General features: G+C 37.7%; 1 protein-coding gene across 5 annotated transcripts in view; it reads left to right on the plus strand.

The window, feature by feature from the left end:
* Positions 1-15,627, plus strand: part of stau2 (staufen double-stranded RNA binding protein 2) — a 368,617-nt gene that overhangs the window by 80,317 nt on the left and 272,673 nt on the right. For all 5 annotated transcript variants that reach the window (XM_028803455.2, XM_028803458.2, XM_028803457.2 and 2 more), the window contains one exon: positions 13,971-14,130. In XM_028803455.2, the coding sequence (XP_028659288.1) occupies positions 13,971-14,130 (160 nt within the window). The remainder of the gene's footprint in view (positions 1-13,970; positions 14,131-15,627) is intronic.

The raw sequence follows: 15,627 nt of genomic DNA on the forward strand, positions 1-15,627 counted from the left end.
AAACCTACTCAGTCATGTTGTTGAAGCCGAAAAGTGCTTAGGTAAGATATTGGGACAACTTAACTATTAGCTAACTAATTAAGCCTGATGATAGTTTCCTCTCATTTGTCAAAATTTGTGTTTTTTATATTTTATGTTGCAAAATCTGAAATTCTTGCACAATTTTTGCTCATTTCTCAGGAACAAAGAGTCGTCACTCTTTTATTAAAAAGTTCTAATGAGAAACATATTTAGCCCAGTCTTTATGTAAGATGGCAGTTTGCCATTACCTCTAGGCAGTGGAAAGCACATACCTAGCAAACAGTGCAAGTCCTTGGAAGTAAGAGACAGAGTGTCACATGACAAGTAAGCTGTAAAATATAAACAAATGTTAAACTTAAGTTAATTACTAAATAACTATGCTGTGGAGAAATCTAGAAATTGTACAAAAAACTCCCAAGGATAAATAGAATCTGAGAGATTGCAGACTGTTTTTCAAACATATACCACTTTGCAGTTCAAAGCATTAATATGATGAAACCCACCAAGGCTTTTAAGACAGAGAGAGTTAGACAGGTTGTCAGGAAGTGTCCAGCTGGGAAGTGGCAAGACCTCTACCATGCTACTAGAGTGTAGGGAAATTTGAACAGGAAATGTCGGTGAAAGAGAATGCCACACTGTCAGTGAGAATGCTACTTTGCAATCCATTGTGGAAATAATAGGGTTAGCTAGGAAGTAGTAGAGTCTTTCATGCATGGTGCCCTGAAAAGAAAACATCCATGAGCTCAAGAGTAAGAGATTCAGATATCCTCAGTCAGTCAGAGAACTAACTCAGAACATTAGAGAGCAAACAGCAAAAGCTGTCATGGTTACTAGATAAGGAGTGGCTATTATCCTTCCTCAGCATGTTTCTATTGTACCTTACTAGGTAGTGGAAGGTGTTCAAGACTAGGTCAACAGTCTGCTTTACTTTGTTCAACATCAAATACTCTTAAACATTGTTACAGACAGTTAAAAATAAATAAAACTAAAAATTTCTATTTTTAAATTTTAAGGTATTAACATATTGGCAATCCCAAACAGATTTCTTTTCTCATTTATAAGTAATGACATGAATCTTAATAAAATATTTACAGTTCATACATCAAGTAAACCAGATTGACTATATGAATAAGCTGGACTGTGGTGTGTGTGTTCATGAAATGGAAAATGGTAATATGTTACCCTATTAATGTAATTATAAAGTCCATATATATTAATTTCAGGACAGCTAATAATGTCTATCCTGAATCGAGGGAAACCAGTTTGCTCTCACCAATTCTTATGGACGACCCTGATTTCATATTTTACTGCTCCAGTTGATTGTGTTCCTCTATAAACTTAACAGGTATAATTAAAAGTCCAAATGTAGCCACTTCGTTTATTGTAATCTACAAATGCTATCACTTTCTGCTTTCTTCTTTGGCAAGAATAGGTAGCCAGAACAGATTATACAGTGGTGCAAAAAAGTATTTAGTCAGCCACCAATTGTGCAAGTTCTCCCACTTAAAAAGATGAGAGAGGCCTGTAATTTTCATCATAGGTATACCTCAACTATGAGAGACAAAATGAGAAAAAAAATCCAGAAAATCATATTGTCTGATTTTTAAAGAATTTATTTGCAAATTATGGTGGAAAAAAAGTATTTGGTCACCTACAAACAAGCAAGATTTCTGGCTCTCACAGACCTGTAACTTCTTCTGTAAGAGGCTCCTCTGTCCTCCACTCGTTACCTGTATTAATGGCACCTGTTTGAACTCGTTATCAATATAAAAGACACCTCTCTACAACCTCAAACAGTCACACTCCAAACTCCACTATGGCCAAGACCAAACAGCTGTCAAAGGACACCAGAAACAAAATTGTAGACCTGCACCAGGTTGGGAAGACTGAATCTGCAATAGGTAAGCAGCTTGGTGTAAAGAAATCAACTGTGGGTGCAATTATTAGAAAATGTAAGATATGCAAGACCACTGATAATCTCCCTCGATCTGGGGCTCCACGCAAGATCTCACCCCGTGGGGTCAAAATGATCACAAGAACCACACAGGAGGACCTAGTGAATGACCTGCAGAGAGCTGGGACCAAAGTAACAAAGGCTACCATCAGTAACACACTATGCCGCCAGGGACTCAAATCCTGCAGTGCCAGACGTGTCCCCCTGCTTAAGCCAGTACATGTGCAGGCCCGTCTGAAGTTTGCTAGAGAGCATTTGGATGATCCAGAAGAGGACTGGGAGAATGTCATATGGTCATATGAAAAAAACTCTACTCGTCGTGTTTGGAGGAGAAAGAATACTGAGTTGCATGCAAAGAACACCATACCTGCTGTAAAGCATGGGGGTGGAAACATCATGCTTTGGGGCTGTTTTTCTGCAAAGGGACCAGGACGACTGATCCGTGTAAAGGAAAGAATGAATGGGGCCATGTATCATCAGATTTTGAGTGAAAACCTCCTTCCATCAGCAAGGGCATTGAAGATGAATCGTGGCTGGGTCTTTCAGCATGACAATGATCCCAAACACACCACCCGGGTAACAAAGGAGTGGCTTCGTAAGAAGCATTTCAAGGTCCTGGAGTGGCCTAGCCAGTCTCCAGATCTCAACCCCATAGAAAATCTTTGGAGGGAGTTGAAAGTCCGTGTTGCCCAGTGACGGCCCCAAAACATCACTGCTCTAGAGGAGATCTGCATGGAGGAATGGGCCAAAATACCAGCAACAGTGTGTGAAAACCTTGTGAAGACTTACAGAAAACGTTTGACCTCTGTCATTGCCAACAAAGGGTATATAACAAAGTATTGAGATGAACTTTTGTTATTGACCAAATACTTATTTTCCACCATAATTTGCAAATAAATTCTTCAAAAATCAGACAATGTGATTTTCTGGATTTTTTTTTCTCATTTTGTCTCTCATAGTTGAGGTATACCTATGATGAAAATTACAGATCTCTCTCATCTTTTTAAGTGGGAGAACTTGCACAATTGGTGGCTGACTAAATACTTTTTTGCCCCACTGTATTATACTGCGATCTTTCAAAGATCGTAACAGAGCAAGTAGTCACTCTCCAGTGCTAAGATACCCACAAGCCAAGTAGAGATGCCCTTTAATGCCTTTCTCTTATGCTGCGATAATAACAGCCATGGAGACAAGACCGCAACACTATGTTAATCAATATGTGGTGGACAACTAACAGGGAGAGAGAACTAGCCTATGGAGACCTGGCCCTTTAAGCGATACCAGGGGCTATTATTTTGGTGTCCCTGTAGTCAGAGTAGGTAATTTGGGACACAAGCAATGTTCTAAAACCACCACAAGAAAAATGCATAAATTCAATCTGATATGTTGAGATTTTGAAGTTCACTTAAACAGAGTCCAGAGTTGTCTCAGTGTATGTGTGAGAGAGAGAGAGAGAATGTGTAGACGAGGGGGAGAGTGCTTTGATATTTTACTTGTTTGAGAAGCCAGTGTGCAAAACCCCCTCACTTTCCAGAGTGGAAGTAGTCTTAATCTTTGTACTTTTTATGTTCATCCTCGCTTTGTGTTTAAAATAAAAATACCTTTGTTGGTATATCCTGTATCTTGGCATTATTCCAGTTCTGGGGAGATGACAAGAGAAGCCTCTCTTCTTTCACTAATGTGAGTGTTGAGATTACTTAATACTTTTGACAAAGTGAATCCTATCTGAGTAATTAATTCTATTCTATTAAAGTCAAAATCTTTTTTTTTTTGTTATAACTTAGCAGTTCTGTGAAGGCAAGATATACTAAGTGTATTAGAGTAAAATATTCTTTCATATTCTAACGAACACATTGCTAAATATACGGTGTATATACAAAGTGGTTTTGGAAATAGTATGACATTTCATAAAGTCATACACTTTGATATAGTATGTGGGCAGTTCATTAATATGTTAACCACGCATGCAAGCAAAACAGCAAATTTCAAGTTTTCACAAGCAGATTAGCCTCCTAAATTTGCCGGGTCTATTTAAATTAAAATGTACTTAACATCAGATGTTTTTCTGATGCTTAGCCTGTATTGCCAATGTAGTGAATGTTTTGCGTTCTCATCTTGAACATTACATACTTACAGTACAGTACAGTGCATCCGGAAAGTATTCACAGCGCATCACTTTTTCCACATTTTGTTATGTTACAGCCTTATTCCAAAATGGATTAAATTCATTGTTTTCCTCAGAATTCTACACACAACACCCCATAATAACAACATGAAAAAAGTTTACTTGAGGTTTTTGCAAATTTATTAAAAATAAAAAAAATGAGAAATCACATGTACATAAGTATTCGCAGCCTTTGTTCAATACTTTGTCGATGCACCTTTGGCAGCAATTACAGCCTCAAGTCTTTTTGAATATGATGCCACAAGCTTGGCACACCTATCCTTGGCCAGTTTCGCCCATTCCTCTTTGCAGCACCTCTCAAGCTCCATCAGGTTGGATGGGAAGCGTCAGTGCACAGCCATTTTAAGATCTCTCCAGAGATGTTCAATTGGATTGAAGTCTGGGCTCTGGCTGGGCCACTCAAGGACATTCACAGAGTTGTCCTGAAGCCACTCCTTTGATATCTTGGCTGTGTGCTTAGGGTCGTTGTCCTGCTGAAAGATGAACCGTCGCCCCAGTCTGAGGTCAAGAGCGCTCTGGAATTTCCCCTTGGGATTAATAAAGTATCTATCTATCTATCTGTCTATATCCACGATGTCTCTGTACATTGCTGCAGTCATCTCTCCCTTTATCCTGACTAGTCTCCCAGTCCCTGCCGCTGAAAAACATCCCCGCAGCATGATGCTGCCACCAGCATGCTTCACTGTAGGGATGGTATTGGCCTGGTGATGAACAGTGCCTGGTTTCCTCCAAATGTGACGCCTGGCATTCACACCAAAGAGTTCAATCCTTGTCTCATCAGACCAGAGAATTTTCTTTCACATGGTCAGAGAGTCCTTCAGGTGCCTTTTGGCAAACTCCAGGCGGGCTGCCATGTGCCTTTTACTAAAGAGTGGCTACTGTCTGGCCACTCTACCATACAGGCCTGATTGGTGGATTGCTGCAGAGATGGTTGTCCTTCTGGAAGGTTCTCCTCTCTCCACAGAGGACCTCTGGAGCTCTGACAGAGTGACCATCGGGTTCTTGGTCACCTCCTTGACTAAGGTCCTTCTCCCCTGATCGCTCAGTTTAGATGGCCGGCCAGCTCTAGGAAGAGTCCTGGTGGTTTTGAAATTCTTCCACTTACGGATGATGGAGGCCACTGTGCTCATTGGGACCTTCAAAGCAGCAGAAGTTTTTCTGTAACCTTCCCCAGATTTGTGCCTCAAGACAAACCTGTCTTGAAGGTTTACAGACAATTCCTCTGACTTCATGCTTGGTTTGTGCTCTGACATGAACTGTCAATTGTGGGACCTTATATAGACAGGTGTGTGCCTTTCCAAATCATGTCCAATCAACTGAATTTACCACAGGTGGACTCCAATTAAGCTGCAGAAACATCTCAAGGATGATTAGGGGAAACAGGATGCAACTGAGCTCAATTTTGAGCTTCATGGCAAAAGCTGTGAATACTTATGTACATGTGCTTTCTCAATTTTTTTATTTTTAATAAATTTGCAAAAACATCATGTAAACTTTTTTCACATTGCCATTATGGGGTATTGTGTGTAGAATTCTGAAGAAAAAAATGAATTTAATCCATTTTGGAATAAGGCTGTAACGTAACAAAATGTGGAAAAAGTGATGCCCTGTGAATACTTTCCAGATGCACTGTATATTCACACTGGTTTGCATTGTGTATTTTATAGATTTCTAATTTCATAACAGCTGGTGCCCACTGTTTCTCCCTCTTTTACAATGAGGCAAAGCTAGGATTCATTTTATATTTAGTAATCCCATCTGTCAGTTCCACTCACAGCTAATGGCTCAATTCATAGTCTGCTGGTCCAGATGGGAATAACCCTTATGTGGTATATAGATAATTGCATCTACCATCCCGGTCTTTGTCCAGTAATTGGCTCAAGTGGTCTTTCACACAAATGCTTATATAGTTCAGAACCAGCCTCTTGAAGGCCTTCATGATACGGGGCATGAGAGCCACTGGTCTGCAGGTGAAGATGCACCTGCCTTCTTTGGAAATGTAACAGTACGGGATGTTTTCCACAGCAACAGCACTTTCTGAACCCTTAGTGAAAGACTGAACAAGTAACAAAGGGTACCAACATCAGCACAGGCCTTAACAAGACTACTGATAAGTATGAATTCATGTACTGCAGAAGAAATTTTAAAGATCATTTATTAAGTAGAAGTACAGTGGCATAAACTAGCCTTGTGAATTGCAAACTGTTAAATTTCTGTATCAGGCTATTCTAGACTAAGAGGCTGGCTCTAAACTACTGTATGTGAGAATTCCTGTGAAAATAAAATAAATGCTTTTGGGTGTCTGCATGAGATTTCCCTGTGATAAATTGCTACCCCATGCAGATTTGGTTTTTACTGTATATCTGATTCTGTCAGGATACCTTGCTGACCCCATGACCCTGGATTGGGAACAACAAATTCAAAATATAGATGGAAAATTGATAATATAAATTAATGGGAAAACGTATTAAATGTTTGGATAACTAGGTAGCACACACACTCAACATTTGTTTATGCCCACCCTCACACATATGAACAGCTCTAACATTTGAAATTGTCAGTAGACAAAACTTCAATCAAATCTTATTTCTGAGCTTTAGAAAAGAAAAAAAAGCTATTTGACTAAGAAAAATGCTAATAAGTTAAGAACTTTGGCTGGGTAAGTGCCAGTGGTCCTTGATGGTCAACCTGGCTATAAGGTACTGATTCTCATTAAAGAGGCAATATGTCAGTATGTGTTAATGGAAATGAATAAGAATCACAGAGACAGCTGGGAACATCAACAGAGGTTTTAACAAAACACAGGTCGAGGGTGTGCTGTCATGAATTTTTCTCAGTTCTTAATTCACTATTTTGTAAAATAATATGTATTTTCCAGAAGGATTAAAAATTTTAATATTGTATTGGTTTCAAGAACAGACATTAAATAACAAATCCATTTAATCCATCTTAGTTCACAAGAGGCCTAAATCTAAAAATGCACCCTTGAAATTAACAACATGAAATATATGAATATTTTATTGTTTGAATATAAAACTCTTTGTAAGGAGGTCTACACCTTCTGAAACATTTGAATATATTGAGACACAAAAACGTATCATTTATAAGGTATAGTCTATAAATATTGAAAAGTGTTGACAGGTTGGTTGCACTTGCAAATAAGAATTTTACTGTACTTTGTACATGGTAATACTACTACTACTATTACTACTCCAGGTGAGTGTCATGGGGGTGTTATTGTAATGCAACAGTTAGCACTGCTGCCTCACAACTATAAACTTCTGGGTTAAAATGTAAAGTTGGGCACTCTGTTGAGTTTGCATGTACTGCCCCTATCTAGGTGGGTTTCCTTTGGGAACTTTCTTCATGTTCCATTAATTGACAACTGTGAATTGGCTATTGAGTATGAATGTGTTAGTGAGTAGCATGGGAAGGATTAGAGCCCCAACCAGGTGGGTTTCTGCATTGTGCATAATGTAACTGGGATAGGTTCTTATTTCTAATCTCATTCCTGTATCATTTTGTTAAACACTGTTAAATTCCTATATATGCAGCTGGTACTTATTTATATAATGCTAAGGTTATGTTCTGTTTATTTGTTTACTTACTCATCATTTGTAAGGATTTTATTGAGATGAATAAAATATGTAAAACATATAGATCTTCATTATGTTAAAATTAGATCAAATACCCAACCTTTTCCACCCAATTAGAGAACATTGGAAAAAAAGATTTGTTATGAAATAATCACTCAAAGATGCTCAAATAGCCAAAATGTTAGAAACGTTTGGCATGCTCAATTATTTCATAAATATCTACCAGATTCTTACAAAAGGCTTTTGAATTTTTTCTTGTAAAGTGAATTTAACTCTTTCTAAAATATATTAAACATATTAACAACTTATAATGAAAAACCAGTGATGAAGTTGCAACATTAAAAAGTTTCACATCTCTCTATTATAAAAAAAAATCCTGGAGAGAAACAGTAGTGCACCAAGACGTGATCTTCATGTTAAGATCACAGAAGACAGTTAAAAGACCAGCGAGGACCTTAAACATGAAACATTGTGCCAAGAGATTAACCCAGGACCATCTCGCGATGACGTAGAACATGAGATTCTTGCAAGACATGCCCTACTTACAATCAATATCAAATAAGAAAAAGGGGCAGCAAAACATTCAGTCTTGTGAAGGATTTTAGCACACACAGATCCAGGGTCTCAGCATATATAAAGCGTATAAGGACAATACGTTATAAATGAAACGTCGACTACTAAGTGAAGAAGAAAGCAGCGCGGAGAAAAGAGACTCAAAGCGTCGGAGAGAAAAAAGAGAAAAAAAGAAAAAATAATCTAGGTGCAAATTCAGAAAATAAGAAAAGTAATTATCAGCCCATAACAAGTGGAATTGAAACAAAGCACGTCCAATCGGGCTCAGAATTAAAAGACAGAGTAAAAGATAAAGTAGAACTTCACAAACACGTTCACAAACGTTGGCACTATACACATGCAGAGCAGATTATGAAAGCAGTAGAATTCGAAAGGCTCAAAAAAAAAAAAAGTATGCGCGATACAAATGTGGAGAAAGTTAAAGAATATGAAAGCAGGAAAATTAGAAAGTATAAAAAAAGAAAGTAAAGATTGCAGTAGCACAAACAAACGGAAATTATTACTCGAAAAAGGGAAAATAATCACCACGGACCAGGTGTCATTGAAAGAAAGCAGGACAAAGCGAGGTCAGAAATAAAAAACAGAGTAGAAAACAAAGTGAAACATCATAAAGAGGTTACAAAACAAAGGGGCCAAACACATGCAGAGCAGGTTAGAGATAATGAAAACTGGAATTCAAAAGACTCAAAAAAATATGAAAGCAGAAAAAAACGACAATGTCAAAAAAAGAAAGTAAACATCGCATTAGGGCAAAAAAAGAGAAATTATTACTCTGAGAAATAACAAAAAGGCGAATAGAGATCAAATATATGGACACAGGTGATATGTCAGAAGTATGTAAATATTGTAAGGCTTTGAAGTTTAAGTCAGAGAATTTCAAAAATGTGTTTTGCCTCACATGCACTTATTGGTTACTTTGCAAAAAAAATTATTACCTGCTGATGATGTAAATCGCTTTGTCTGTGCTGAAATTCCAAACAGAGAAACCTATCCTGAATTATGGTACAAAGTCATTAAACACATGTCTCACTGACCTTATTTAAAAGATTCTGCATATTGGGACTCGAAAGATTCCAAATATTGTTTTTACAGAAATTCTGAAATAAAAGTGAAATTAATGAAATAGCCACAATTCAAAGAAAAAAAAATCTTAAAAGTGTGTATCCGGAAAACCAAACACAGGGGTTGGAGAATGAAGCGAGCAGGGGGCGAAGCCCCCTAGTGTATATAAATATTAACTACGTAATGATCAGGGACTTTAAAGAAACTTTGCCAGCATTTCAAACTTTCTCATTATTGACAGTAGAAATGATACTTTATAGCTGTGATAAAGATATATAGGTAGTATTCAGAATATATGGTAGTGTTTTGTCTATGTATTCTAAGACTGGGTTATAAAGAGGGAATCTTTTTAATATTAAAGTAATAGATGGAAGTCTGCCTTAGATATATTACAGTTTTTCACAGTATTTTGGAAACATGGTTTTAAATTATTCACTGCATACATTTCTGTTAACTCAGACTGTAATGCATCTGTGTCAAGATCCTACTTGTGAGAGATGTCACCAGAAACTTGTTTTGCTGGGTCACTTGTGTTGGGAATGTCTTCTGCTGAGACTTTATTAGAATGATTATTTTAACCAGACAGTCTTGGGTTCACAATAATCTTTAATCCTTTAAAATCTCTGTTTAAAGTAGCACAGTGGGACATTAATGAATGTTTTATTCTGATAACTTAGACCACACGGTTAGCAAATCATTTTAGCTGGAACAATCCTTACTCACCTACCATAACACAATGGGAAAAAGATGTTCCATTGTACATAAAACTAACAATTTTATGTGATCTTTTTCATCCTAGTCCTGCCCACTTCTTCTCAATCTGGATTTTATTTTTGTAATTCAGTACATCCATTGTTTATTCTGTTTGTTTATTATGTTTAATGTACTGTAGTGTGTTAGCAGCTCCTTTTCCCACATTACTCAAAATGCCCCCCATCGGCTCTTGGATGGCAGCATCTCTGCACCTGTAGTCATGATGATGTGTCATGAAGATTAATGCTGTGTGTTTCTGGCATAGTTTGATGTTCCATTTGGCATTTTTTTTAAGATATCTGTAACATGCATATTGTGTGAATGGATAACAAGTAATTGTCTTAGTCAGTTTTAAGAAACAGCTAAAAACACACTTTTTCAGTCTAGCTGGTTTTTAACACTGTCTGCATGATAGGCTTGTTTCTGTTTTCATTTTACATTGTTATTTTATAATTTTTTTTACTTTCTTGATGTATCTTTGAGATGCATTCATCATGTACAGAGTATTTATTATTACTAGCTGTATTGATTTCTTAATGCAATGGGCTTAGGTTACATTACTGTTGGTTAATCAGGTGTATCACAGGTACAGTACTATGTAAGTAAATAAGTGCTCTTCTGTATACAATACTGTATGTGTTGTTGAGCTAATATTATTGGTATGCTGTGTGGTGTCGTGGTTAAGCCTTCAGTGGTTAGGACTTCAAACCCTGAGGTTGAGGGATCAAATCCTGCTATTGACACTGTTTGACCATGAGCAAATCATTTCATTTGCCTGGACTCCCAACTGGAGGAACAAATGAAATGTTACCAAATATATATCAAAAATGTTGTAAGCCGCCTTGAATAAAGGTGCCAGTCAAAATAATAAGTAATAATAATATTAGGTCACTGAAGCTGCTTACTGTTGAACACGCTATGCACAATTGCTCATTAGTAAAACATATCTGCATTACATCAATTCTTGCTTTTCCTAGTGACTTGCTTTTTGTTGCTGTTCACTGCAAAACACAGTTTTATAGGAAAGGGACACATCCATGCTAATACTAAAAAAATGTACTGTTGGCAATCAGTATCAACTTCACATCTTTTGGGATGTGGGAAGAAATTAAAATACCAAAAGAAATCCCATGCAGACACAAGAAGAATGTACATTCCAACTTAGAGTAAAGAGCAGAAACTACTGCTATACAGTGCATTTCCACAATTAATATAAAAATTAGAATAACATCAGTCATTTAATATACAGATTTACCTCAGATGTACTGTTAATACCAGTTGTTTGTTGAACTAGATAAGGTATAACAAGCTAATAAATACATAATGAGAGTTGCATTATACATTGATAAGCAGCAGTTGCAAAAAGTAGAAATAGAGAGAACATGCAAACTCCACACAGAAAACAAAAGACCTTGGAGTGAACAACAGTACTACCTGCTATGCCTACTGCTTTTAGAAAAATTACATTCAATGATATTCCTGACTTTCACCCAAGTCTTTTACTGTGAATTTTAGTTGTCTGGTATTTCCATATGTTATATGTGTACTTTCTCATTGCAACCTTTTATTCAGTTTGATTATTGTTCTTGATTGATATACACATTAAAAATGATTACATTTTAGAGCTTAAGAGAGAAATGAATTGGCACTGCATCAAGAGTTGGTACCTAATGATGCTGTGAAAGACTATGCCTCCTTTTTATCGTAAGATTGGATTAATCAGGTTTATTAAATGGATGAAAAGCTAAAGTCTTCAATATGCTTGCAACATAATTGAATTCATTTAGAATTGTTCATCTCATACAAACTTAGACCATCACATATGTCCCCCTGATTAGACCCTGCTTGTCAGAAATACTTTATTTTTAAGTACTTGGTCTTCCTGACCACTGGTTTTGGTTATGTTGTCTGCTTAAGGTTTAAATCATCATGTGCTCCCTTTCTTGGGGTAACACTGCTCTACTCTTCATATTACCTGTAAATGCCAAAAAGGGACACTGCTTTGTTGGGCCTTTGAGCAAGGCCCTAAACCTGCAATTGCTGAGCGCTTTGAGTAGTGAGAAAAGCGCTATATAAATGCAAAGAATTATTATTATTAATCTGTTCAACTACAATATTCAAAACCCACTTATTAGGGTACAATGGGAAAATAGTGTCATGTACTACTTCATTTTCTCTAATTTTATTAAGAGGAATAATTTAGCAATGCTTCAGTTTATGGTAGCCCTTCATTTATAATACCTTCAACTAGCAATCACTGAACAAGTTAAGCTTCTGCTTCTGCAAACCTTTAACCATGTAATTTTTACCATACTGTGTGCTATTCATTCAGAACACTGTATTGTAAAATTACATGTAACTTTTCTTTTTTACATGGACCGTCTAAACTATGAATAAAGGAGGTTAGGTAAGAGCCCAAAAAGGGTGGATACATTTCCTGATTGGAGGAAAGCCAACAGAGGATCTAACTGAGAGAGCTTTCTTTGATTAGGTAAAGGTCTGCAGTATTTACAGTGGTCTGTAACAGGGAGCTAATGGGTTAATGGTTAAATGGCCATCTTCCCTTTGATATGAAAGTAAATAATTCAGGAAAATAAGGTCTCACCTTATCTAGCCTAATGAATGGGCAGCTGCAATTGAAACTATCCCAATTCTTGTACTTGAAATTCTTGAAGTCGTTTTGAAATTTTTCCATCCATTCATTTCTCTTATCCTGTTCAGGTTCACAGGGTGCTTCTATAGTAGTTTTTAGAAAGTCATATCATGCATTTTTGGGAATGATGGCATACATAATACGATAATACTTTTGGAACAGTTTATACTTCGAAAGTCGTTGCAATAGCCATTCTTTATGCATCAGCTATGAATAGGGTACAAAAGAAATGAATATTGGGTTAAGGGCACATAGGGAGGTCAAGTGAACCTTGGAATGTCGTGCTATCCTGTGAAGCAGGTACTTCATTACTATGGTAGGACCTTCGGAACCTTATGAAGAGTATATGTACAGTACATAGATTAAAAATCAATCTCCATATTTTTAAATTCTGATACGTCTTTGTTATATTATGCAGAGTATATTTTGGCTATGGAAGTATGACTTAATTAAAGATAGTTTGCCTTTAGCTGTGATTTTATCTCCAATTTAGCCAATTTAAACTTTCATTCAATCAATTTATGAGCCAGTGGTTTCCATTATTCCATTTATTTATTGGAATTATATACTGTTTTAGCAGTTTCATTTTACAAGGCAGGTACAAACTTTAGACAACATGGCAGTCACACGGAACTTTCACAAATTCTCTCAGATGCACTTAGTACTGGGCCAATCAGTATCGCCAGCTAGTGTAATATGCTTGTGTTTGGGAGAAATCCATAGAAATCCAGAGAAATTCCCCAGAGCTAGAAAACACCACACATACATACAGTGGATAGGGAATTGACCCCTCATCTAAGGAGCTGTGTGGCTACAGTTACGTCTGTGCTAGTGTGTGTTTCTAGCAATAAATGCAGTATACATTAATGAAGAGCACAAAGATGAAAATCTCCAAATTTTGTAGTAAGAAGAAGTTTGAAAATATTCCATATGTGTTTTATAATTATATGTATTTTATGTAAATTTTTTAAAGCTGATACAGTTGTCTCAGTAATTTATCTTTAAACAAAAAAAAAAACTTTTTTAAAACATAGTGGAGGTTGAGTTAAAGAAACAAAAAAATGTTAATTTTCTTGCTTAATGGTCAGCTCTTCTTCTAATAAATCTCACAGTCTGAATACATAAATCCTATTGTACAGTATATCAAAACTCTGCTTCCTTTTTCCACCCTAGGTATCATTACCCAGTGCCTAAGATATTTTATGTGCAGCTGACCGTGGGGAATAGTGAGTTTATAGGGGAAGGAAGGACACGTCAGGCTGCCAGACACAGTGCTGCTATGAAAGCCCTCCAAGCACTTCGGAACGAGCCCATTCCTGAAAAGCCACCTCAGGTAAATGTCAAATGAAGTGTTGATGATGTATTGTATTGTGAACTCCCCACTTTTATTTTAATATTTCAAGTTGTAAAAGTATTGTTTAATTCTTTCTTCTGCACTGCTTTAATAGAGATGAGTAAAAAAAGGTTGTAAGTAATTCACCTTTTGGTGAATTACCTTAATCTCAAACTAAAAAAAATGAGTTAAATCCAACTTTAATTGACATAAATTTATTCTGAAAAAAAAAATAATCTCTCATTAAGAAATAATTATTTTTAACAAAAATACATATGCCACAATTATTGGCATCCCTGGAGAATCTTATGAACACAGTGTAACCAAAGCATTTTTTCCTTTTATATCTGACTTTCTTAACTTGATCAGAATGCGTATAAACTTTCAAACAGTAATCCATGACTTCCTGTTTTTCTGATGTATAAAAGTGAGGTGGCACTGAAGCCAAACTCCATCCATCCATCCATTGTCCACCGCTTATCCGAAGTCGGGTTGCGGAGGCAGCAGCCTAAGAAGGAAACCCAGACCTCCCTCTCCCCGGCCACCTCCTTCAGCTCCTCTGGGGGGACCCTGAGGCGTTCCCAGGCCAGCCGGGAGATATAATCCCTTCAGCATGTCCTGGGTCTGCCCCGTGGCCTTCTCCCAGTGGGACATGCCAGGAACACCCCCCTAGGGAGGCGTCCAGGGGGTATCCTGACCAGATGCCCGAACCACCTCAACTGGCTCCTCTCAATGCGGAGGAGCAGCGACTCTACTCTGAGTTTCTCCCGGATAACTGAACTCCTCACCCTATCTTTAAGGGAAAGTCCAGCCACCCTGCGAAGAAAACTCATTTCGGCCACTTGTATCCACGATCTTGCTCTTTCGGAGTCCTCCAGCTCTGCCTCCTCAAAGAAAGACATGCTGGTGGGATTGAGAAGATCCTCGAAGTTTTCCTTCCACTTGTCAATAACGTCTGCAGTTGAAGTCAGCAGGGCCCCATGTCCACTGTACACAGTGTTGGTGGAGCACCTCTTTCCCCTCCCTAGGCGCTTGACGGTTTTCCAGAACCTTCTCAGTGCCAACCGAAAGTCATTTTCCATGGCTTCCCCAAACTATTCCCATGCCTGAGTTTTTGCTTCTGCAACAGCCGATGCCGCCACACGCTTGGCCCGCCGGTACCCCTCAACTATCTCTGGAGTCCCACTGGTCAACCAGACCCGATAGGACTCTTTCTTCAACTTGACGGCCTCTCGAACCTTGGGTGTCCACCACCAGGTTCGTGGATTGCTGCCGCGAGAGACACTGACAATCTTGCGGCCACAGCTTCGTTCTGCTGCTTCGACAATGGAGGCTTGGAACACAGCCCATTCAGACTTAATGTCCTTCGCCTCCCTCGGAATGAGATTGAAGTTCTGCCGGAGGTGTCAGTTAACACTAGAATTACCAGAGCCTACGAAAAAACTCATAGATCCGTCCCACCTTAAATCACTTCACACTTCTCCATCAGCGTCTTTT

This window comes from Erpetoichthys calabaricus, chromosome 6, assembly GCF_900747795.2.
Source record: "Erpetoichthys calabaricus chromosome 6, fErpCal1.3, whole genome shotgun sequence".
Taxonomy (NCBI): Eukaryota; Metazoa; Chordata; class Cladistia; order Polypteriformes; family Polypteridae; genus Erpetoichthys; species Erpetoichthys calabaricus.